This window comes from Hyperolius riggenbachi, chromosome 6, assembly GCF_040937935.1.
Source record: "Hyperolius riggenbachi isolate aHypRig1 chromosome 6, aHypRig1.pri, whole genome shotgun sequence".
NCBI classification, from domain to species: domain Eukaryota; kingdom Metazoa; phylum Chordata; class Amphibia; order Anura; family Hyperoliidae; genus Hyperolius; species Hyperolius riggenbachi.
This window is the reverse complement of record NC_090651.1, coordinates 35,516,049-35,542,043: the sequence shown is the minus strand read 5'-3', so window position 1 is coordinate 35,542,043 and position 25,995 is coordinate 35,516,049. Positions and strand designations below refer to the sequence as shown.

Sequence of the window (25,995 nt, the reverse complement as noted above, 5' to 3'; positions counted from 1 at the left end):
TCCGTGGAAACAAGAATAAAATCAGGGCCGATTCTACAATTTTTGCCGCCAGAGGCAAACTTGTTAGAAACCGCCCCCCCTCCCTCCCCCCAAGCCATGGGTAGGGGGAGCCCATGGAGCTGGAGGAGGCAGCAGGCCAGAGGACACAGCGGCGGGGAGGGGAAGTCGGACCCCCTCCCTCACCTGGGTTCCCCGATCTGCGCTCTCCCTCTAGCTTTTAAGTCCATCAGCAGCATATTAATACCAGGCAGCGGGCAGGGATGACTCGCCTCTTCTGCGTTCCACCCTCGTCACTTCCTGCAATGCTGTCCACTTATAATACAGTGGGCGGCACTGCAGGAAGTGACGACAGTGGAACGCATGCTGGAACGTGGAAGAGGTGAGTTATCCCTGCCCACCACCTCCTATTAATACGCTTGCTGCTGAGGGGAGCACAGATCAGGGGACCCAGGTGAAGGGGGGGGGTCCGACCCCACCTCCCCACCACTGTGCCCTCTGCCCCCCTTCCTGCCTGCTACCTCCTCCAGCTCGGTGGCCCCCCACACCCATGGCCAGGCGGGTACCGCGCCCTGCTCTTTGCCACCTGAGGAACCCGCCTCGCCTCACCTCATGGGCGAACCGGGCCTGAATAGAATAGTGCTTTTATGTAGCAGCCAGTGTTACATTTTGTTGGACTGGAACCATGTGACCCATGACATAACTAAAGCCATGGCCGTCCGCAGTAGGGGGTAAAGGAGGGGGGGGGGGGGTGCTTGCCTCCTGCAGTTCAGATGTGCTTGTGAATAAACAGATTTGGCCCCCCGAAAACTTTTCTGCGGTTGTCCATGACTAAAGCTGATCACATACAATCAATGGAAACAATCGTGATCACACACATGGGTTAAAGTGGACCTTAACTCTTTCATAAGACAAAAGGGAAACAGAGAGAAATACACCCTGCATGTATTTAGAGAGTTTGGCCTGTCTAATTCCCCCCTCATCTGTGACTAATCACAAGTGTAATTTGATCAATCAGCTGTGCCAGCTCAGCAATCTCCTCTGCCACAGCAGAGCAGCCAATTTGTAAACACAGAATGCTAAAAATAAGTCTGCTTCTATGAAAGCAGGAAGTAGACACACTGCAGATTGATTGCAGGATTTGTATAATCACTAAAATAGAAATGCTTTTCTTTTTGGCTAGGTTCACAGTGGGACGTTATGGTCCCGGTTTATTAAGTCTTATAATGCTGTTTACCGCACTGCAATGATAAGTCTATATGACGATCACAGTGCGGCGTTAGGCCTCGTTTACACTTAAAGAGGAACTGTCGCGAAAATCTTAAAATTTAAAACACATACAAAAAAGGGCGTTTCTTCCAAAGTAAACTTCCAAAGTAACTGAGAGCAACTGATTAAGTGCAAAAGGGGCCTAAGCGTTATGGCGTAATGTGTTGCGTTATGGTAATGCACTGCATGCAGTGATGTACAGGGAAGCATACTTTTCATTGTCTGTATGCTTCACTGTACCTACTTTATGCAACATAACACTAATGGTTATTATGCTGTTGCGCATCTTTTAGAGGAGAGAGGAAGTTCTGAGTTCAGGTCCGCTTTAAAGGAAAAAGCAGAAAATGCTCAACTTCAGTCAAACAAGGAAAGGTGGACAGTTTAGGGGCACCATCTTCTGGTAGGTTTGAGAGACCGCTGACCAGAGCCGTATCATCCATAGGGCAACTTAGCCAGTTGCCTAGGGCCTGGAGAGAGTCTAGGGGCGTGGCCCCCAACAAATCTTACCCAAAAAGCCAGGTGGCCATCAAGGGTGCGCCCAAAGTCGTTGCTTGCCTAGAGCCCCATTACAACTTAATCCATGTCTGCCACTGACTCACATTAACCTCTTGGCGACTGCATCATGCCGATGGTCGTGAACACGGCGGCAGCCCCAGGACCGCCTAACGCCAGTCGGCGTAAAGTCCTGGGGCGGGGATTTGCAGATCGCACGCGCATCTCCGCTTGGATGTCTATTTACAGAGTACAGCGCTGCAATCAGCAGCAGCGCTGTACTCGGCTGTCCCGCTGGGCAATCAGCTCTCATTGGCTGAAGCCTATGACAGCCGATCGCGGTCATAGGCTGGCTGGCGGGGGAGGGTTTACAAAATTAAGAGGAAAATAGCTTTATTTATTTTAAAAACATACAGTAAATATTTGTAAAAAAACAAAACAAACACACAAACGAACAAACAAACATCCTGGGAGCCATCCTGCTAGCCCTTAAAGCTGCAGTGGCCTATTTTGTAAAAAAAGTGGCCTGGTCACTGGGGGTGGAGAGGATGTTCGAGGCCGTAGTCCTTAACCACTTGCCGACCGCCTACTTCATATTGGCGGCGGCAAAGTGGCAGCCCCAGGACCACGTAACGCAGATTGGCGTCAGGTCCTGGGGCACTCTCTGGCCGGGGATCGCGCGCTGGGATGCGCGCGCATCCACCGGCAATAGGCTCCGCGACGTCAACCCGCCGGCCAATCGGAAGCGCCGGCGGGTTGTTAACCCCGCGATCGCCGCTACAAAGTGTATAATACACTTTGTAATGTATACAAAGTGTATTATACAGGCTGCCTCCTGCCCTGGTGGTCCCAGTGTCCGAGGGACCACCAGGGCAGGCTGCAGCCACCCTAGTCTGCACCCAAACACACTGATCTGCCCCCCCCTGCCCCCTGATCGCCCACAGTACCCCTCAGACCCCCCCCCTGCCCACCCCCCAGACCACCATTTGCACACAATCACCCCCCTAATCACCCATCAATCACTCCCTGTCACTATCTGTCAACGCTATTTTTTTTTTTAGTCCCTAAACTGCCCCCTGCTCCCTCCTGATCACCCCCCCACCCCTCAGATTCTCCCCAGACCCCCCCAGACCCCCCCCCCCCTGCGTACTGTATGCATCTATCCCCCCTGATCAACTGTCAATCACCTGTCAATCACCTGTCAATCACCTGTCAATCACCCGTCAATCACCCCCTGTCACTGCCACCCATCAATCAGCCCCTAACCTGCCCCTTGCGGGCAATCTGATCACCCACCCACACCAATAGATCGCCCGCAGATCCGACATCAGATCACCTCCCAAATCCATCGTTTACATCTATTCTCTCCTCTAAACACCCACTAATTACCCATCAATCACCCATCAATCACCCCCTATCACCACCTGTCACTGTTACCCATCAGATTAGACCCTTGCGGGCACCCAATCGCCCGCCCACACACTCAGATTGCCCTCAACCCCCCCCCCTTATCGATTCGCCAGTGCATTATTTACATCCGTTCTTCCCTGTAATAACCCACTGATCACCTGTCAATCACCCCCTGTCACTGCCACCCATCAATCACCCCCTGTCACTGCCACCCATCAATCAGCCCCTAACCTGCCCCTTGCGGGCAATCTGATCACCCACCCACACCAATAGATCGCCCGCAGATCCGACATCAGATCACCTCCCAAATCCATCGTTTACATCTATTCTCTCCTCTAAACACCCACTAATTACCCATCAATCACCCCCTATCACCACCTGTCACTGTTACCCATCAGATTAGACCCTTGCGGGCACCCAATCGCCCGCCCACACACTCAGATTGCCCTCAACCCCCCCCCCCCTTATCGATTCGCCAGTGCATTATTTACATCCGTTCTTCCCTGTAATAACCCACTGATCACCTGTCAATCACCCCCTGTCACTGCCACCCATCAATCACCCCCTGTCACTGCCACCCATCAATCAGCCCCTAACCTGCCCCTTGCGGGCAATCTGATCACCCACCCACACCAATAGATCGCCCGCAGATCCGACATCAGATCACCTCCCAAATCCATCGTTTACATCTATTCTCTCCTCTAAACACCCACTAATTACCCATCAATCACCCCCTATCACCACCTGTCACTGTTACCCATCAGATTAGACCCTTGCGGGCACCCAATCGCCCGCCCACACACTCAGATTGCCCTCAACCCCCCCCCCCTTATCGATTCGCCAGTGCATTATTTACATCCGTTCTTCCCTGTAATAACCCACTGATCACCTGTCAATCACCCCCTGTCACTGCCACCCATCAATCACCCCCTGTCACTGCCACCCATCAATCAGCCCCTAACCTGCCCCTTGCGGGCAATCTGATCACCCACCCACACCAATAGATCGCCCGCAGATCCGACATCAGATCACCTCCCAAATCCATCGTTTACATCTCTTCTCTCCTCTAAACACCCACTAATTACCCATCAATCACCCCCTATCACCACCTGTCACTGTTACCCATCAGATTAGACCCTAATCTGCCCCTTGCGGGCACCCAATCACCCGCCCACACCTCAGAACGCCCTCAGACCCCAGCCCTGATCACCTCGCTAGTGCATTGCTTGCATCTATTTCCCCCCTCTAATCACACCTTGAGACACCCATAAATCACCTCCTGTCACCCCCTAGCACACCTACCCATCAGATCAGGCCCTAATTTGCCCCGTGTGGGCTCCTGATCACTCGGCCAAACCCTCAGATCCCCCTCAGACCCCCTTCCGATCACCTCCCCAGTGCATTGATTGCATCTATTTTCCCCTCTAACCGCCCCCTGAGACACCCATCAATCACCTCCTGTCACCCCCCTAGCACTCCTATCCATCAGATCAGGCCCAATACATCCTGTCATCTAAGAGGCCACCCTGCTTATGACCGTTTCCACAAAATTTGCCCTCTCATAGACCACCTGTCATCAAAATTTGCAGATGCTTATACCCCTGAACAGTCATTTTGAGAAATTTGGTTTCCAGACTACTCACAGTTTTGGGCCCGTAAAATGCCAGGGCAGTATAGGAACCCCACAAGTGACCCCATTTTAGAAAGAAGACACCCCAAGGTATTCTGTTAGGTGTATGATGAGTTCATAGAAGATTTTATTTTTTGTCACAAGTTAGCGGAAATTGGATTTTTATTGTTTTTTTCACAAAGTGTCATTTTTCACTAACTTGTGACAAAAAATAAAATCTTCTATGAACTCACCATACCCCTAACGGAATACCTTGGGGTGTCGTCTTTCTAAAATGGGGTCACTTGTGGGGTTCCTATACTGCCCTGGCATTTTAGGGGCCCTAAACCGTGGGGAGTAGTCTAGAAAACAAATGCCTCAAAATGACCTGTGAATAGGACGTTGGGCCCCTTAGCGCACCTAGGCTGCAAAAAAGTGTCACACATGTAGTATCGCCATACTCAGGAGAAGTAGTATAATGTGTTTTGTGGTGTATTTTTACCCATACCCATGCTGGGTGGGAGAAATCTCTCTGTAAATGGACAATTGTGTGTAAAAAAAATCAAAAATGTGTCATTTACAGAGATATTTCTCCCACCCAGCATGGTTATATGTAAAAATACACCACAAAACACATTATACTACTTCTTATGAGTACGGCGATACCACATGTGTGACACTTTTTTGCAGCCTAACTGTGCTAAGGGGCCCAAAGTCCAATGAGTACCTTTAGGATTTCACAGGTCATTTTGAGACATTTGGGTTCAAGACGACTACTCACGGTTTAGGGCCCCTAAAATGCCAGGGCAGTATTGGAACCCCACAAATGACCCCATTCTAGAAAGAAGACACCCCAAGGTATTCCATTAGGAGTATGGTGAGTTCATAGAAGATTTTATTTTTTGTCACAAGTTAGCGGAAATTGATATGTATTGTTTTTTTTTTCACAAAGTGTCATTTTCCGCTAACTTGTGACAAAAAAAAAATCTTCTATGAACTCACCATACCCCTAACGGAATACCTTGGGGTGTCTTCATTCTAAAATGGGGTCACTTGTGGGGTTCCTATACTGCCCTGGCATTTTAGGGGCCCTAAACCGTGAGGAGTAGTCTAGAATCCAAATGCCTCAAAATGACCTGTGAATAGGACGTTAGGCCCCTTAGCGCACCTAGGTTGCAAAAAAGTGTCACACATGTGGTATCGCCGTACTCAGAAGAAGTAGTATAATGTGTTTTGAGGTGTATTTTTATACATACCCATGCTGGGCGGGAGAAATCTCTCTGTAAATGGACAATTGTGTGTAAAAAAAATCAAATAATTGTCATTTACAGAGATATTTCTCCCACCTAGCATCTGTATGTGTAAAAATACACCCCAAAACACATTATACTACTTCTCCTGAGTACGGCGGTACCACATGTGTGGCACTTTCTTGCACCCTAAGTGCGCTAAGGGGCCCAAAGTCCAATGAGTACCTTTAGGATTTCACAGGTCATTTTGCGACATTTGGTTTCAAGACTACTCCTCACGGTTTAGGGCCCCTAAAATGCCCGGGCAGTATAGGAACCCCACAAATGACCCCATTTTAGAAAGAAGACACCCCAAGGTATTCCGTTAGGAGTATGGTGAGTTCATAGAAGATTTTATTTTTGTCACAAGTTAGCAGAAAATGACACTTTGTGAAAATAAACAATTAAAATCAATTTCCGCTAACTTGTGACAAAAAAAAAAAATCTTCTATGAACTCACCATCCTCCTAATGGAATACCTTGGGGTGTCTTCCTTCTAAAATGGGGTAATTTGTGGGATTCCTATACTGTCCTGGCATTTTAGGGGCCCTAAACCGTGAGGAGCAGTCTTGAAACGAAATTTCTCAAAATGACCTGTGAAATCCTAAAGGTACTCATTGGACTTTGGGCCCCTTAGCGCAGTTAGGGTGCAAAAAAGTGCCACACATGTGGTATCGCCGTACTCAGGAGAAGTAGTATAATGTGTTTTGGGGTGTATTTTTCCACATACCCATGCTGAGTGGGAGAAATATCTCTATAAATTGACAATTGTGTGTTAAAAAAAGAAAACAATTGTCATTTACGGAGATATTTCTCCCACCCAGCATGGGTATGTGTAAAAATACACCCCAAAACACATTATACTACTTCTCCTGAGTACGGCAATACCACATGTGTGGCACTTTTTTGCAGCCTAACTGCGCTAAGGGGCCCAAAGTCCAATGAGCATCTTTAGGCTTTACAGGGGTGCTTACAATTAGGCACCCCCCAAAATGCCAGGACAGTGAACACACCCCACAAATGACCCCATTTTGGAAAGTAGACACTTCAAGGTATTCAGAGAGGAGCATAGTGAGTCCGTGGCAGATTTCATTTTTTTTTGTCGCAAGTTAGAAGAAATGGAAACTTTTTTTTTTTGTTTTTTTTGTTACAAAGTGTCATTTTCCGCTAACTTGTGACAAAAAATAAAATCTTCTATGAACTCACCATGCCTCTCACTGAATACTTTGGGATGTCTTCTTTCCAAAATGGGGTCATTTGGGGGGTATTTGTACTATCCTGGAATTTTAGCCCCTCATGAAACCTGACAGGTGCGCAGAAAAGTCAGAGATGCTTGAAAATGGGAAAATTCACTTTTTGCACCATAGTTTGTAAACGCTATAACTTTTACCCAATCCAATAAATATACACTGAATGGGGTTTTTTTTATCAAAGACATGTAGCAGAATAACTTTCGCGCTCAAATGTATAGGAAATTTTACTTTATTTGAAAACTGTCAGCACAGAAAGTTAAAAAAGTCATTTTTTTGACAAAATTCATGTCTTTTTTGATGAATATAATAAAAACTAAAACTCGCAGCAGCAATCAAATAGCACCGAAAGAAAGCTGTATTAGTGACAAGAAAAGGAGGTAGAATTCATTTAGGTGGTAGGTTGTATGACTGAGCAATAAACCGTGAAAGCTGCAGTGGTCCGAATGGAAAAAAAGGCTCTGGTCCTTAAGGGGTTTTATGACTGCAGTCCTTAAGTGGTTAAAGAGACACTGAAGCGACAAAAAAAAATGACGATATTATGATTTGTCTGTGTAGTACAGCTAAGAAATAAAACATTAAGATCAGATACATCAGTCTAATTGTTTCCAGTACAGGAAGAGTTGAGAAACTCCAGTTGTTATCTCTATGCAAAAAAGCTATTAAGCTCTCCGACCAAGTTAGTCGTGGAGAGGGCTGTTATCTGACTTTTATTATCTCAACTGTAAGTGAACTATTTACTTTTCATCTGCTAGAGGAGAGGTCATTAGTTCACAGACTGCTCTGAAAGACTCATTTTGAATGCTGAGTGTTGTGTAATCTGCACATATTATAGAATGATGCAATGTTAGAAAAAACACTATATACCTGAAAATAAAAGTATGAGAATATTTTCTTTGCTGCTAATCTTCTAGAAATTATTCATAGTACACAACCAATTCATTATATCATATTTTTTCTCTCGCTTCAGTGTCTCTTTAAGTGGTTAAAAAAAAAAACGCTCAAACTCTTGCAGGGCATGGAAAATGTGTCATGAATTCCATAGGTTTACAAATCTGGAATTGTCTTTCCTTCACAGAATTTTTTTTTTTTTTTTTATGAATAGCTATCCCCTTTTCCTATGTTGGCAGGTAAGCATTCACATGCACACAGATTGCATACATAGTTCTCAGGGAACACGGTGTTGTGCATTATATATCATGTAAGCCATGGAACATCCCAGCCAAGGCACTATCTGCATGGAGTTTGTATGTTCTCCCTCTGTTTGCGCGGGTTTCCTCCGGGCACTCTGGATTCCTCCCACATCCCAAAAACATACAGATACGTTAATTGGCTTCCCCCTGAATTGGCCCTAGACTACGATACATACACTACATGATACATACATAGACATAGGACTATGGTAGGGACTACATTGTGAGCCCCACTGAGGAACAGTTAGTGGCAAGACAATATACTCTGTACAGTGCTGTGTAATATGTCGGCGCTAAATACTTAAATAAAATAAATAAAATGAATGTAAGGCAGACCACTGTGTCAGAATACTAACATAGCCAGGATCACTTATCCAGCTTAGTAATGTCATTTTTTTTACTGCGGTGGAAATGCTTACCTCTGTTAGCAGAAGACAGACATAATCGTACCCATACCAAGGGACGCCCATCACCAGCTTCTTGGGGTTAATGCCCAAACTGAGGAACTGCTCATATCCTGTAGAAAACAGGAAGCTACAGTAAGTTGTAATAAACTCATACTTGACCATGTTCCAATAGTCCTTTTAGAATGACCATCTTCCTCCAATGACCATTTCATGTGGCAAATTCCCTGGTGTGTTCATCCAATAACAGTGTTAGGAAATAGGAATCATGTATTGTCATTTCCTGCCTGCTGGTGGTAGTATTGAGTTGGACTACCCTGGACTTCCACCTTCCACCAGCAGGTGGCCTGTTACTATTGTGCTCAAGGACTCACAGTTTCCCTTCTAGCCTGCGGTTGCTTCAGGAGCGTGGTCTGCAGATTCACACTCACTCCACCAGCTGCAGCCTGTGTTTGCTAATCACACCGATTACCTGGACTATATATAAAGACTACCCTTTGCTCCAGCCAGTCGCCAGAAATTTGTTACTCCCAGGCCTGAGTATTCTGGACACTCCTGAAAACCTGATTCTGATCTTGTACCTGTTATCTGATTTTGTTTCTAATTACCCTGTTGCTGAACCCAGGGCCAAGCAGAGGCTAGAGAGGCTCCAGCCTCAGGGCGCAGTGTAGGAGGGGGTGCACAACACACTCAGCTATCATTCCCCTATTGTGTTTTAAGCAGAGAGAAATAAGAAAAGGGGATGAATGGCAGTGACTGTAAGCCAGATAACTAGAGATTAAAGTGTTGGGGGCCTCTGAGTCTAATAGCAATTAGTGTGTGACGGCTGGGGTGGGAGGGATGGAGGGGCGCACTTTGGTGTCTCAGCCTTGGGTGCTGGAGGACCTTGTCCCCGCTCTGCCTGAACCTGTATCTGCCTGTTTATGCTCTCCCCCTTGTACTACTCCTCTGTCTGATAATCTGCTGCTGAACTTGTATTTCGTCCTGACCTTGAGTTTATCTGTTTCCTCCTGTACTGCTGCCTATTTGTTCCTCTCTTCAGGTTTGTGACAAGCAGCATGGAACTGGAGATGTGGGGCACTAAAAGGTTAATGCAACTCTTTACAATGACTCCTCGGGGGAGGAGCTAGAGCAGGAAGAAAATGTTTAAACCAATTAGATCAATATTGTGGGCACATTGGAGGAGGTAAGAGGTGTTAGAGAATGCAACTTGGAAGCAATTAAAGTGCATCTGATTGGTCTAGTTCCAAGCAAGCCAGAATCATTCGAATCTCATTGGGCGCCTCTGCTCCCTGTGCGTGACTGGTTCCCAAGGGCAACACAATAGGCAACTGGTGGGCATTACCTTGTTGCATTTGCTGCACTGAGCTCTTAGGTCCAGCTTCCTGTTGGGACATTTGGGTTTAGATGAGAGAGTGATGTGTAGGCCTGAGTACTGTGTGCAATGGATTACACTGCCTCTGGCTACAGGGGCATAAAGAGATAATTTGCATATTCAGTAGCCGTGCATTATGGGTAACCACAGATGTTCACTTAATGCTGAATTATCGCAAGTGCCTTCTGTTTTAAGAAGGCAAATTACACTAAGCATTGCTTTTTAGTAGGAGGGCTTTTAGATCTCTTTTAGTCCCCTATACTTTCCTAGTGGTTTGGGTCACCCTGAGCTGCTTGGGTATTCTGTTGTACTGGTCCAAGCCCTATCTCATACATCCATATGTATTGTATGTCATGTACTGAGGAGGACCAAAAGTCCGAAACAGGCTGTCTGCATGTGGGATGCTAGCCTGGCCACAGGGGCATAAAGATATAATTTGTATATTCAGTAGCGATGCATAGTGGGTAACCACAGATGATTACTTAAAGGATACCTGAAGTGACGAGTGACATGATGACATAGACACGGGTATGTACAGTGCCAAGCACACAAATAACTATGCCGTGTTCCTTTTTTTCTTTCTCTGCTTGAAAGAGTTAAATATCAGGTATGTAAATGGCTGACTCTGTCCTGACTCAGACAGGAAGTGACTACGGTGTGACCCTCACTGATAAGAAATTCCAACTATAAAACACTTTCCTAGCAGAAAATGGCTTCTGAGAGAAGGAATGAGATAAAAAGGGTCAATAGTTCATAGATTTTAGCTCTGGCATACTTCAATGAATGTGTCATTGAGCAAAAACAATAAAACAGTTAAAACTTAAAAAGTAGATTTAAACATAATCTGTGGAATATCTGAAAAAGTCATTTTTAGGAGAAGGAAGATAGATACAATTGTTTATTTAATTAGTTTATTTTCACTTCGGGTATCCTTTAATGCTGAATTATCGCAAGTCCCTTCTGTTTTAACCACTTCAGGACCTCAGGCTTACACCCCCTAGTGACCAGGCCATTTTTCATAACGTAGGCCTGTGCAGCTTTTGTTGGCATGTTGCACAGGCCTACAACTCAGCACACAAATAAATGTAACCTCCTTTTAGTGCAGGGGTAGGGAACATCCGCTCTCCAGCTGTTAAGGAACTACAAGTCCCACAGTGCATTGCAGGAATATGACAGCCATAGTCATGATTAACAAAGGCAAATGCATGCTGGAATTTGTAGCTTTATCACAGCTGGAGAGCCAAGGTTCCCTACCGCTGTTTTAGTGTCCTTAATCAGACACTATGTTTCGTACTTCCTGGACAGCACACCTGTCTTGCTTCAACGGCTGTGCCAGGTCTAGCCTGTGTGGCTAATACAGACTTGATGTAAACAAAAAGATAAAGATGACCAGCACTTGCCAATTCTTAAAAAGCAGAGTATTTATTCACAAAAAAGAGTGAATAAAAGTATTCATGACATCCGGACTCCCAGTATGTAACTATAGCCAGAGGGACCAACCGTCCCGATCTCGTCGGGAATGTCACGATTTGGGGGGTCTCTCCCGCTATCACGGTATGAGCCCCCCAAGTCCCGGCGGCAGTGGGCAGCAGTAAAAAAAAAAATGATCGAGGCGCCAGCCGCGCCTAAGTGGGATGCGGGATGCCGGCCATAGCATTTCTACCTCCCTCCCTCCTTCCCTTGAGATCTGCCCCCGTGTCCCCCGTTAGCAGAGTGCGCAGCGAGCGGAGCGGGCTGTCATTACCTGCGTCCATGCACGACTACCGATGTCCGGCTTCACTCTGCTTCCTGTGACGTCACAGGAAGCAGGAAGCTGGATGAAGACACGGTACTCGTGCATGGACGCAGGTAAGATGACAGCCCGCTCCGCTCGCTGCGCACTCTGCTAATGGGGGACACAGGGGGGCAGATCTCAAGGGAAGGAGGGAGGGAGGTAATAATGCTGTGGCCGGCATCCCGCATCCCACTTAGGCGCGGCTGGCGCCTCGATCATTTTTTTGGCACCCATCATCACCCTCCTCCCCACCCACGGGCACCCTTACCCTCCTCCCCACCCATGGGCAGGGTGTATGAGGGTATATTTAGTAAAAAAAGAATAAGGGCATAAATATTAATAAAAAAAAAAAAAATCTTCAAAAACCGATGGTAGGCGTGTCTTAGGGGTGTGGTAGGGGGTGTGTCTAGGGGGTGTGGCCAGTGTCCCGGTTTCTTAGTTTAAAATGTTGGGAGGTATGCTATAGCTCTCGATAGTAAGTATAGCTCTTAGCTGCATACAATAGCACGAGGACTTCCTCCAGAATAGGTTACGCCCCCATTGCAGCCCAGTTCTAGTCACAACGGACTGTCGCCGTTTCGAACGGATAAACCGATCTTTGTCACTTGACAAAGAGCGGTTTATCCGTTCAAAACAGCGACAGTACGTTACTAGAATTGGGCTGCAATGGAGGCGTAACCTATTCTGGAGGAGGTCCTCATGCCATTGTATGCAGCTAAGAGCTATACTTACTACCAAGAGCTATAGTTACATTCTGGGAGTCCGGATGTCATGGCTATTTTTATTCACTCTTTTTTGTGAATAAATACTCTGCTTTTTAAGATTTGGCAAGTGCTGGTCATCTTTATCTTTTTGCTTAATTGGACACTTTGTAGGAGGTATCAGAACGCTGTTGCGAGTGTTCCTCATACAGCACTGCAGGAGATAGCAGCGCTGTACAATTGTAAACAAAGGGGAATTCTTTCCCGTCGGCTCCTAACAGTGGAGCTCCGAGAACCGGCAGGGAATGATCACGCATGAGCGCGCGTGTTCTCTGTTAAACTGCAGCTCCCGGACTTGACGCCAATCCGCGTTAGGCGGTCCTTGGGCTGCCGCCGCGGTCACGCCCATCGGCGTAACGCGGTCGTTAGGTAGTTAACCCCCCTGGCGGTATGAAAAATTCCGCCAGGGGGCAGCGCAGCATTTTTTTTTTATTTTTAATTTTTTTTAAATCATGTAGCGAGCCCAGGGTTCGCTACATGATCCCCCCAGCCCCGCCGATCGCCTCCGGCGATAGGCGATCAGGAAATCCCGTTCAAAGAACGGGATTTCCTGGAGGGCTTCCCCCGTCGCCATGGCGACGGGGCGGGATGATGTCACCGACCCGCTGACGTCGGGACGTCATTGGGAGTCCCGAACCACCCCTCGGCGCTGCCTGGCACTGATTGGCCAGGCAGCGCACGGGGTCTGGGGGGGGCCGCGCGCCGCATCAGATAGCGGCGATCGGGCGGGGGCCGGCGGCGATCAGAGTGCTGGCGCAGCTAGCAAAGTGCTAGCTGCGTCCAGCAAAAAAAAAATTGTGAAAATCGGCCCAGCAGGACCTGAGCGGCACCCTCCGGCGGCTTACCCCGTGTCCAGCACGGGGTTACCGCTAAGGAGGTTAAAGGACTTACGAGGCCAAAATCATTAAAAAAGTCAAGTACCTGCAAGATGTTTAAATGCACGGAGGACGCCGTCTGCGCCCTCCGTGCAGTTCCGCCGGGTCCCCTTCCTGAAAGCGCAACCCTTTCCCCCAACCCCCCCCCCCGTGCCGATCGCGACCCCACAGGCCGGGTCAGGCTCTCATGCCGCTCCTAATATGGCCGCCGGAGCTGGCCGCGGCTGCGCAGTCCACATTGCCGCGAGTGCGGCTGCGCAGCTCTAGGGCCAACCCCTCCGATCCACTCTACAGTGCGTGGTTCGGAGGGTTGGCCCTAGAACTGCGCAGCCGCACTCGCGGCAATGCGGACTGCGCAGCCGCGGCCAGCTCCGGTTGCCATATTAGGAGCGGCATGAGAGCCCGACCCGGCCTGTGGGATCGCGATCAGCACGGGGGGCTCTTTCAAAAAGGGGACCCGGCGGAGCTGCACGCAGGGCGCGGACGGCGTCTTCCGTGCATTTAAACATCTTGCAGGTACTTGACTTTAACGATTTTGGCCTCGTAATTCCTTTAAAAAGGCAGATCACACCAGCTGCTGCTATAAGGATTTTAACGAATGTGCCCACAGCCTAAGGAACCTAAAAATTACCCTTCTAAGGGCAAATTTACATAATTCTGCATGAACCCAGAAATATTTGCATCTCATCGATCATCCCTAGTGCTGAATTATTCCAGACTTACCAGTGATGGTTTGGTTGAACGCAGCATTGGCTCCAGCAATACATTCTGCCCAAACCCGAAACTGAATATCGTAGGACATGACAAGAAGGAAGTCAGAGGACTCCGCTATGGCAGGGTAGTTGTAGCAGCGACCACCCATGCAATAGGGGGCCCATGGGGCATCAAACGTCACCTGCAATGGGAAGCGTGTCAATTATCAAGAAGAGGAGCCGGTGTTAAGAGGAGCTTGGAGCTAGAACATTTAGGCCTCATTCACATTGGGTGCGTTCAGAAACGTATTTAAAGGGAACCTAAACTGAGAGGCATATGGTTGTTTTCTTTTAGGCTGGTTTCACACCAGGACGTTGCATTTTAGGGGACGTTATGGTCGCATAACGTGCCCCTAACGCAACGCCTGGTGCTCCCTGCTTTGGACGTCAGAGTGAGCCGCGTTGTGCAGCTCACTCTGGCGTCCGTGATGCCGTGATGCGCACTCTTGGACGCATGCGGCATCACGTGGTCCCGCCGGCCAATCACCGCACAGAGCGGCCGCTCCAGGAAGTAAACACTGCACGTCACTGAGTGCAGTGAATATTAATTAGCCATGTGCCTGGCCGCTCTCCGCTCCTCCCCAACGTTACTGAGCATGTGCAAACAGTCTAACGCGGCTCTGCCGCTTACAAAGTACTGCCTTCAGTACGTTATATTATGGCGCAGCGTTACACTGTAACACAACGTGGGCACTGTGAACAGCCCATTGATTTTTCATTGCTGTGCGGTGGGGTGCGTTACAGGCTGCTCTAACGTGCGCCTGTAACGTCCCACTGTGAAACCAGCCTTAAATAATACCAGTTGCCTGTCAGTCCTACTGATCTCTTCGCTGCAGTAATGGCTGAACCACACCGGAAACAAACATGCAGCTAATCCAGCCTGACCTCAGTCAGAGCACCTGATCTGCATGCTTGTTAAGGGGCTGTGGCGGAAAGTATTAGAGACACAGGATCAGCAGGAAAGTCAGGCAACTGGTATTATTTTAAAAGGAAAAATCCATATCCTTCTCAGTTTAGGTTCCTTAAGCGCATGATACAAAACGCATGCATTGATGCTCGTTTCATAACACGTTTCAGTGCATTGCCATGGGCATTTGTAAAGCGGATCCATGAGTTTTATATGAGCTTAAATGCGCTTTTTTTCAGCATGTGTTTTGCCTATTTGAAATAGACGTTTTCAATAAAGATTTGTTTTCATTAAAAAAAATTTTTTTAATTAGGGGTAAAAAAAAAAGTTGTAAATCGTAGTCTACAGGAGCTATTTACAGAACACTATTCTTTTATTCCTTGTCTCATTGCAAACAACAGAATACAATTAATTATCCTGTGGTTTCCTAAAAGCAGGAGAGAACAGGAAGAGGAAGTGGAAGAATACAGTGGTCCCAGTGTCTGCAGCCATCTTACAGCGCGCACAGCGCCCACCTACACACACTCTCTCTCCCCCTCCCTCCTACATAAAATTCTACTACAAAAAAAGCAAACTGTTTTTGGAGTAAGAATAAATACAATTTTTCTTGATCTCATACAATAGTTGTGTTTTTGTCGGGGAGGCAAGTCCACCCTTGCCCCTCATTTTATACCTTTTTAACTTAATACTTTTACTCTGTTGGCACCTCTGTATTGTATTTTCAAAAAAAAAAAGAAAAAAATAAGGAGTAGCCCAATTTCTCCTCTTAATGATTTTGCAGATCCCACTGCATTCACCCCATACCATACAAAACAGACACGCACCTATGAACGCAAATGGAGGAAATCCCGCAGCAACTCCGACTTCTTGGTGTACAAGGCCAACCTGCAGCTGTTCTATACCGCATTAACTGATGCTAAACAAAAATACTTTGCTGCCTTGATCGGATCCCAAGCCTCCAACCCTCGGCGCCTCTTCGCCACCTTCAACTCCCTCCTTAACCCCACCACTCCTCCCCCCACCTCCGCCCTCTCAGCCACTGATCTGTCCACCCACTTTACCGACAAAATAGCCAGCATCCGACGGGAAATCTCATGCCTCCACTCCACCACCTCTTCCTCCCCCACCAATACCTATTCCCCACCCCACCCACCACTCACTGCCTTTTCTCCTATCACAGAGGACCAAGTCAGCCGTCTCCTAGCCACTTCTCCTGCCACCTCCAGCCCCCTAGACCCTGTGCCATCCAAATGCCTCCGTCCTCACTTCCCTGTTCTGGCTCCTGTCCTCACCACTCTGTTTAACCTCTTCATCTCCACGGGTACCTTCCCCTCTGACTTCAAACAGGCCACTGTACTTCCCCTACTTAAAAAACCCTCACTAGACCCCTCACTTCCATCCAGCTACCGTCCCATCTCCTTACTCCCTTTTGCATCTAAACTCCTAGAGCGTTTAGTCCACCAACGCATGACCCATTACCTTGATTCCAACTCCATATTTGACCCCCTACAATCAGGATTTCGGCCAGGCCACTCCACCGAGACTGCCCTCACCAAGGTCGTCAATGACCTCACGCTTGCCAAGGCCGAAGGAAAATACACTATCCTTCTCCTCCTAGACCTCTCATCAGCATTCGACACTGTTGATCACTCCCTGCTTCTCCTGTCCCTGCAATCTGTGGGTATCCAAGACCGTGCCCTAGCATGGTTTTCCTCCTACCTCTCAAATCGCTCCTTCAAGACCTCCTTCAATGGTTCCTCCTCAACCTCCTTCCCACTTTCAGTTGGGGTCCCCCAAGGCTCTGTTCTTGGTCCCCTGCTGTTCTCCATTTACACCGCCTCCATCGGAAAACTCATCTCCTCTCTGGGTTTCAACTATCACTTATATGCAGATGACACCCAGATTTACCTCCATACCACTGACCTCTCCACCACCACCATGGAGAAGGTGTCCTCTGGTCTCTCAGCTATTTCATCGTGGATGTCTGCCAGGTTCCTAAAATTAAACCTGGATAAGACTGAACTCCTAATCTTCCCGCCCCGTGCTGCTTCACCCCCCACTGACCTCTATGTCACTGTCAATGGCACAATCATTCATTCAACCACACAAGCCCGCTGCCTGGGTGTCACCCTAGACTCGGCCCTCTCCTTCACCTCCCACATCCAAACCGTAGCTAGAGCCTGCTATTTCTACTTACGCAACATCTCCAAGATCCGGCCTTTCCTGACCCCAGACACTACCAAACTCCTTGTCCATGCCCTCATCATCTCCCGCCTGGACTACTGCAACTCCCTCTTGTCAGGCCTTCCTCAAAACCGCATCGCCCCCCCTAAAATCCATCATGAACGCAGCAGCCAGACTCATCTACTCCTCCCACCGCTCTGTCTCCACAACTCCCCTACGCGAATCCCTTCATTGGCTTCCAATTCACTTCAGAATCAGCTTCAAGATCCTATGTTTGGCATACAAATCCATACACAAATTCTGCCCAACCTACATCTCTGACCTGGTCAGCAGATATACACCTGGCCGCCCACTTCGCTCCTCCAACGACTTCCTCTTAACCACCCCACGCATCTCGCACTCCCATGCCAGACTGCAGGACTTCACTAGAGCTGCCCCTATCCTGTGGAACTCTCTCCCACTGCCCATCAGGCTCGCTCCCACTTTCAACACCTTCAAAAAAGCACTCAAAACTCACTTCTTCAAGGAGGCCTACATCAACTCAACACTACCCTAATCCTTTCTGCCAATAACTTCTTGATGCACCCCCTCCTTTTGTGTCACCAGCCCCTCCCTCTAGATTGTAAGCCTTTGGCAGGGCCCTCTCCCCTTGTGTATTATACTTGACTGTGTGCACTTTACCCAGAATTTGGAACTGGTAATTTTTTACCACTACCATTCCAGTTTATGATCTGGCATTGTACTATTATCTGCATTGTGTTGTGTATCTTATTGCTATTACCTGTATTGTTGTATCTATGGTCTGTTACCTGTATTGTTCTGTCAACCCTGTTATCATTGTCTGTAATCCTATTTATTGTACATCGCTGCGTAATATGTTGGCGCTATATAAATCTAATAAATAATAATAATAATAATAATAATACCATATGTTAATACACACATTGCACATCCCTGTACACTTCCCCACACCCTATACTATCCTCCGACTTTCACCACAGTGCCCAACATACATCAATCTTCTAGTAGCCTACAAAGCTACTACTAGACCAGTGTTCCCCAACCCTGTCCTCAAGGCCCAGCAACAGTGCATGTTTTGTGGAGATCCACAGAGGTAGTTAATCAGTTCTGCTGAGACACTAATTACCTCACCTGTACCTGTATATGTTTGTGGTTTTCTGCAAAATGTACTGTTGGTGGGCCTTGAGGACAGATTTGTGGAACTATGTACTAAACAACCAATACAGGTCAGAGAGCGAACAACCGGAATTTCTTTTCTGGCAGGTAAATGTGATCCCCTGTCAGCTGATAAGTGTAGAACTATCACTTGGGTAAGCCAAATCCTGCCATTGCTACAGGCCTTCCAGGTCAAAGTTTTATGACTGAATTTCACAGATATTATATTGCACAACACTTGTTTGAAATAAGCATGACAGGTGCAGTAAATCACTTCTCTTTTGGCCTCACGCTATCCTACTCTAGTTCACAAACATGTTTTTAGCTAATTTATGCTGGGACGAAACTAAAATTTCTTCTATGGTCTAAATCATTAAACACATGATAACAGCTAAGGCCGGTTTCACACTGTGCATTTGCAATGGTCTTATCGCACCGCATTGCTCCGCTAAAAATGGCCTCATAGGGACATGCGTTGTGTTGATGGCGAATTTGAGTGCCAAACCACACTATAAAAAGAGCTCTCTACTGCTCACCTCCTGTGGCAGCAAGCAGTACTGCAATGAAAAAGAAAGCCATCGGGCCATTTATACCCTGCTAAAAGGATGCGCATCACGACTGTATTGTCGCCCACGCATGCACTTCGCAACCGCCAACAAATAGAAAAAAAAAACTGCATTGTTATTGACTTAAATGACTTCTGCTATCACTGCCTCACCGCGGAACTCGGACTGTAGACTTAGCATCAAAATGGATACTTCCAGATCATCCCATTAAGTGCGCTACACACCATAGAGACCACATTTTTTCAGCTTGAGAGCTACTATGAAAATTAGCGAGTCAAAATGATCTACCTATGTACAATTATAGGAGCACACTTGTATATACAGAGTGGAAATTTCAGTGCAGTCGGGATCTACCATGAAGTCCTTCGCGATCTACTCAATGGGCACCCCTGCCTTAGCGGCATCTTTCGGCAGCCAAGAGTAATGCAACGCAGGTTACAACGCACAGTGTGAAAGGGCCCTCAAGGTGCAGACTCGATCATAATGATAGAATCTGGCAGAGATTGATGCTTCAACATGGCCGACCAATCATCATTTTGACCGATTTCAAGTCAAGATCGATCAAAACCATCAATCTGGCAGGCTGGATAGATATCACTCCCAAGGGATTCGGTCGGATGTGCGGTGGAAGTGGTGTTCTGTGTTCCTGATGAACGATAGACCCCTACTGGTCTCCTACCACGTGAAATGTGTACCCCCAGGACCGTGGTAAGTGTGACAGGGTCACTTTTCACGTTATGGCAGATAGGTGAGCCTTCAACACTGCTTAGCATGGGGGGTACATATTATATGGGGGGGGAGGGGAGACCAGGAGGGCCCGGCAGGCTCCACAGATTTCCAATAGATGTAAAGGAAACCTAAAGCAAAATGAAAACAAAAACATTTTAACTTACCTGGGACTTCTACCAGCCCCCCGCAGCTGCCCTGTGCCCACGATGTTCCTGGCACCTCTTTCAACTGGATGTGCGTCCCGTCGGCTCGCACGCCTCCTGACTATTGATGGGAACGCTCTGCGCATGTGCAGTTCGGGAAAATCTCAACTGTGCATGCGCAAGGAGTGCAATCGAGGATGTGCATTGTCGGCTCATTAACCTAAAACAGGGGCAGTGTACGGACAGGAGCATCGCGCAGTGACAGCGCAGGCACAGGGCAGCTGTGGATGGGTGGTAGAAGCCCCAGGTAAGGGTAAACTGTTTTTGTTTTGTTTGTTTTTTTGCTTTAGGTTCACCTCAATGCCAAGATCTTTTTAAAATCTGTTCCTCCGGGTTGAAGGAGGAAGCGTAGTAGTCACGTGACGCGGCTTGGAACGCAGAGTGGGATGTGCCGTGGGACGGGTTTAAGAAGATGCCTACTGGGTAAGTTTAACCTCCCCTCGCCCACCCGCACAGGTGCTTTAATTAGCTGGATGAAATCCGAATGAAACTCATTCAGATTTAATCTGGTGAGCATCCCTGATCGCGGGTACCAGACCATACTGAAATTATCAGATTGAGTTTAGCTATACTAAAGGTGGCCACACACGATACAATAAAATGATCCGATTTTACAGTAATTCGATAAAAACGATCGGATCTCCCGAAAAAATCAGAAGCTTTTTTTTTCATTCGACTAAAAAATCCGACCGAATTTCCCGTTTTCTTCGATTTTTATCGATCCGGAATGCCAGATATTTTTCTTCAATCTTTCTAAAGATTGTATGGTGTGTGTTAGATTGCCAATTTATTAATATACAAGCCCTAGCAATTTTGTCAGAGTATCCAATCATTTTTATGATGATTGGGGAAAAAAATTGAACATAGGTGTGTGGTACATTGGTCATATTTTTGAAATGAAAAATTTATTGCAATTCTTAAATTGAACAGATATTTAAAAAATGGTATGGTGTGTGGCCACCTTAAGATGTGTAAACAATGCAGAAAAGTTTCTGCTGTATCCAGGGGGAAGCAGTGAACTTTCTCCACTTTGTTGGTTTACTAATAACTTAAAGTGAACCAGAGACGAAGCACCCTCATGTATTTTACCATATATATCAGTGGGAACATTAGAGAAAACACCTACCCTGCTCTCTTACACAGTTACATAGTTATTTTGGTTGAAAAAAGACATACGTCCATTGAGTTCAACCAGACCTTCACTGCTTAGCCTGCTTTTTATCAGCCCTGATAAAATCCCTGACTGAGCATTCATTCTGGCTTTGCTTAGGAATCATTATAGCTGAGTCTGTCTTCTCTAATGTCTTTTCAAGCCCAAGCCTGCCCCTTTCTGGCTCTGCTATAATGACTCTGCTATAATGATTCCTGAGCAAAGCCAGGCTGAATGTTCAGTCGAGGATTTTATCAGGGCTGATAACAAGCAGACTGAGCAGTGAAGAATGAAACAGAGAGCAGGGTAGGTGTTTTCTCTAATGTATTCACTGATATACATGGTAAAATACATGAGGGTGCTTTATCTCTGGTTCACTTTAATTATCATAAAAGGCAATCTGTGTTTAATAATTTAGAGCAAAACTGTAATTTTGAGTTTCACACCACTTTATGGGTAAAAGAACTGTAATATAATATCTAGCCTTATGATGAGCAGATCTCACCAGCTGCTTGGAGAGAAACTGATCTGCAAGAAGTAAGATATTACCCGAGGTAAAAGAAGAAAGCAGACACACGACAGACACGTGTCACCTGGGATCCCGGGATCAGGACGTGGAAAGCCTCTACAGTCGCCATCACCAGATCGGTCAGCGCGTAATACTCCGGGGTGTCCGGCGACACCGGTTCCTCGATGTCCAGGTTAATACCGTCCATGTATTGGCTCTTAGCCAGTTTCACCTTCTCTGAAATCCAATCAGCTCTCTGCTTTATATCCACAATACTCTTCAGCGGTACATTCCCTAAAGTACGGAAGACAATTTATGGCAAAAAGTGCCTATTATTTTTTGCCTTTACAGAGTGCTGATACATTTTCTGCAGTATTTTACCCATTACTTAGGTGGGTCAATGAGATGCTAATATTTCCAAGCGGATGCAAATGTCATGCTAGTTTTATGCTAATGTATACAGCTAGGAAAGGGACCAATCAAATGCAGTGGCTGCTAATTTTAATCAGCCTATTAAGATGCATGAATTAGCATACAATGGCCTCAATTCACTAAGCATTCAGTAATGCTGAAAACAGCAGATTTTGCTGCTCACCTTCCCAAATTCCAATTCACTAAACCTATTACTGCATAGAAAATTAGACTTACTGACTAGTGAGGTAAATTACAGACTCTAGAAATGTCAAGAGATTTCACAATTCAGATTTCCGCATTCGGTAAATCGGGAAAAGTGTTTGATATTTTTCTCCAGCTCCTGAACTGCCAATAACTCACTCTCTCCATGCAGAAACATTGACAGCCAGTAGGGAGAGTCAGGCAGCCAATAGGGAGAGCCACACAGCCCTGCTTCCCATCCTGATTTGATCGGACATGAAGGAAGGTGGAACTGGAAAGGGGGGGTGGTTAGGATTAGGCATCGGCAGGGGTGTGGTTAGGATTAGGCATCAGCGGGGGGGGGGGGGTGGTTAGGGTTAGGGATTGGCGGGGGGTGGTTAGGATTATGCATCGGCAGGGGGTGGTTAGGATTAGGCATCAGGGGGGTGGTTAGGATTAGGCATCGGCAGGGGGTGGTTAGGATTAGGCATCGGGAGGGGGTGGTTAGGATTAGGCATCGGCAGGGGGTGGTTAGAATTAGGCATTGGCGGGGGGGGGGGGGGGGTGTTAGGATTAGGCATCGGCAGGGGGTGGTTAGGATTAGGCATCGGCCGGGGGGTGGTTAGGATTAGGCATCGGCCGGGGGGTGGTTAGGATTAGGCATCGGCCGGGGGATGGTTAGGATTAGGCATTGGCAGGGGGTGGTTAGGATTAGGCATTGGCAGGGGGTGGTTAGGATTAGGCATTAGCGGAGGCATGGTTAGGATTAGGCATCGGCAGGGGGTGGTTAGGATTAGGCATCAGGAGGCGGTGGTTAGGATTAGGCATCGGCAGGGGGTGGTCAGGATTAGGCATTGGCGGGGTGGTTAGGATTAGGCATCAGCTGGGGGGTGGTTAGGATTAGGCATTGGCAGGGGGTGGTTAGGAGTAGGCATTGGCAGGGGGTGGTTAGGATTAGGCATTAGCGGAGGGATGGTTAGGATTAGGCATCGGCAGGGGGTGGTTAGGATTAGGCATTTGCAGGGTGTGGTTAGGATTAGGCATTAGCGGAGGGATGGTTACTATTAGGCATCAGCAGGAGGTGGTTAGGATTAGGCATCAGCGGAGAGGTGGTTAGGATTAGGCATTGGCGGAGGGGTGGTTAGGATTAGGCATCAGCCGGGGGCTGGTTAGGATTAGGCATCAGCCGGGGGCTGGTTAGGATTAGGCATCAGCCGGGGGCTGGTTAGGATTAGGCATCAGCCGGGGGGGGTAGTTAGGATTAGGCATTAGCAGGAGGTGGTTAGCATTAGGCTTTGGCAGGGGGTGGTTAGAATTAGGCATCGGCAGGGGGTGGTTAGGATTAGGCATCGGTGGGGGGGGGTTAGGGTTAGGCATCGGCAGGGGGTGGTTAGGATTAGGCATCGGGAGGGGGTGGTTAGGATTAGGCATCGTCAGGGGGTGGTTAGGATTAGGCATCGTCAGGGGGTGGTTAGAATTAGGCATTGGCGGGGGGGGGGGGTGGGGGTGTTAGGGTTAGGCATCGGCAGGGGGGTAGTTAGGATTAGGCATTGGCAGGGGGTGGTTAGGATTAGGCATCGGCAGGGGGTGGTTAGGATTAGGCATCAGCCGGGGGGTGGTTAGGATTAGGCATCGGCAGTAGGTGGTTAGGATTAGGCATCGGCAGGGGGTGGTTAGGATTAGGCATCGGCCGGGGGGTGGTTAGGATTAGGCATCGGCCGGGGGATGGTTAGGATTAGGCATTGGCAGGGGGAGGTTAGGATTAGGCATTAGCGGAGGGGTGGTTAGGATTAGGCATCGGCAGGGGGTGGTTAGGATTAGGCATCAGCCGGGGGGTGGTTAGGATTAGGCATCAGCCGGGGGGTGGTTAGGATTAGGCATTGGCAGGGGGTGGTTAGGAATAGGCATTGGCAGGGGTTGGTTAGGATTAGGCATTGGCAGGGGGTGGTTAGGATTAGGCATTAGCGGAGGGGGTGGTTAGGATTAGGCATCGGCCGGGGGATGGTTAGGATTAGGCATAGGCAGGGGGTGATTAGGATTAGGCATCGGCAAGGGGTGGTTAGGATTAGGCATCAGCCGGGGGTGGTTAGGATTAGGCATTGGCGGGGGAGGGGTTTAGGATTAGGCATTAGCGGAGGGATGGTTAGGATTAGGCATCGGCAGGGGGTGGTTAGGATTAGGCATTGGCAGGGGGTGGTTAGGATTAGAGATTAGCGGAGGGGTGGTTAGGATTAGGCATCAGCAAGGGGTGGTTAGGATTAGGCATCAACCGGGGGGTGGTTAGGATTAGGCATTAGCCGGGGGATGGTTAGGATTAGGCATTGGCAGGGGGTGGTTAGGATTAGGCATTAGCGGAGGGGTGGTTAGGATTAGGCATCGGCAGGGGGTGGTTAGGATTAGGCATCAACCGGGGGGTGGTTAGGATTAGGCATCGGCCGGGGGGTGGTTAGGATTAGGCATTGGCAGGGGGTGGTTAGGATTAGGCATTGGCAGGGGGTGGTTAGGATTAGGCATCGGCAGGGGGTGGTTAGGATTAGGCATTAGCCAGGGGGTGGTTAGGATTAGGCATCAGCCGGGGGGTGGTTAGGATTAGGCATTGGCAGGGGGTGGTTAGGATTAGGCATTGGCAGGGGTTGGTTAGGATTAGGCATTGGCAGGGGGTGGTTAGGATTAGGCATTAGCGGAGGGGGTGGTTAGGATTAGGCATCGGCCGGGGGATGGTTAGGATTAGGCATAGGTAGGGGATGATTAGGATTAGGCATCGGCAAGGGGTGGTTAGGATTAGGCATCAGCCGGGGGTGGTTAGGATTAGGCATTGGCGGGGGAGGGGTTTAGGATTAGGCATTAGCGGAGGGATGGTTAGGATTAGGCATCGGCAGGGGGTGGTTAGGATTAGGCATTGGCAGGGGGTGGTTAGGATTAGAGATTAGCGGAGGGGTGGTTAGGATTAGGCATTAGCAAGGGGTGGTTAGGATTAGGCATCAACCGGGGGGTGGTTAGGATTAGGCATTAGCCGGGGGATGGTTAGGATTAGGCATTGGCAGGGGGTGGTTAGGATTAGGCATTAGCGGAGGGGTGGTTAGGATTAGGCATCGGCAGGGGGTGGTCAGGATTAGGCATCAACCGGGGGGTGGTTAGGATTAGGCATCGGCCGGGGGGTGGTTAGGATTAGGCATTGGCAGGGGGTGGTTAGGATTAGGCATTGGCAGGGGGTGGTTAGGATTAGGCATTGGCAGGGGATGGTTAGGTTTAGGCATTAGCGGAGGGGTGGTTAGGATTAGGCATCGGCAGGGGGTGGTTAGGATTAGGCATCGGCCAGGGGGTGGTTAGGATTAGGCATAGGCCGTGGGGTGGTTAGGATTAGGCATTGGCAGGGGGTGGTTAGGATTAGGCATTGGCAGGGGGTGGTTAGGATTAGGCATAGGCCGTAGGGTGTTTAGTATTAGGCATTGGCAGGGGGTGGTTAGGATTAGGCATTAGCGGAGGGGGTGGTTAGGATTAGGCATTAGCGGAGGGGGTGGTTAGGAT

The 25,995-nt window shown here is 48.2% G+C and overlaps 1 protein-coding gene across 1 annotated transcript in view; it reads right to left on the bottom strand.

Moving 5' to 3' along the window:
* LOC137522399 (di-N-acetylchitobiase-like) overlaps window positions 1–25,995 on the bottom strand; it is a 45,329-nt gene that overhangs the window by 13,955 nt on the left and 5,379 nt on the right. The window contains exons 3-5 of the mRNA XM_068242452.1: window positions 21,959–22,167; window positions 14,422–14,593; window positions 8,929–9,026 (exon numbers count right to left, since the gene is read on the bottom strand). Coding sequence (XP_068098553.1) covers window positions 8,929–9,026; window positions 14,422–14,593; window positions 21,959–22,167 — 479 coding nt within the window. The remainder of the gene's footprint in view (window positions 1–8,928; window positions 9,027–14,421; window positions 14,594–21,958; window positions 22,168–25,995) is intronic.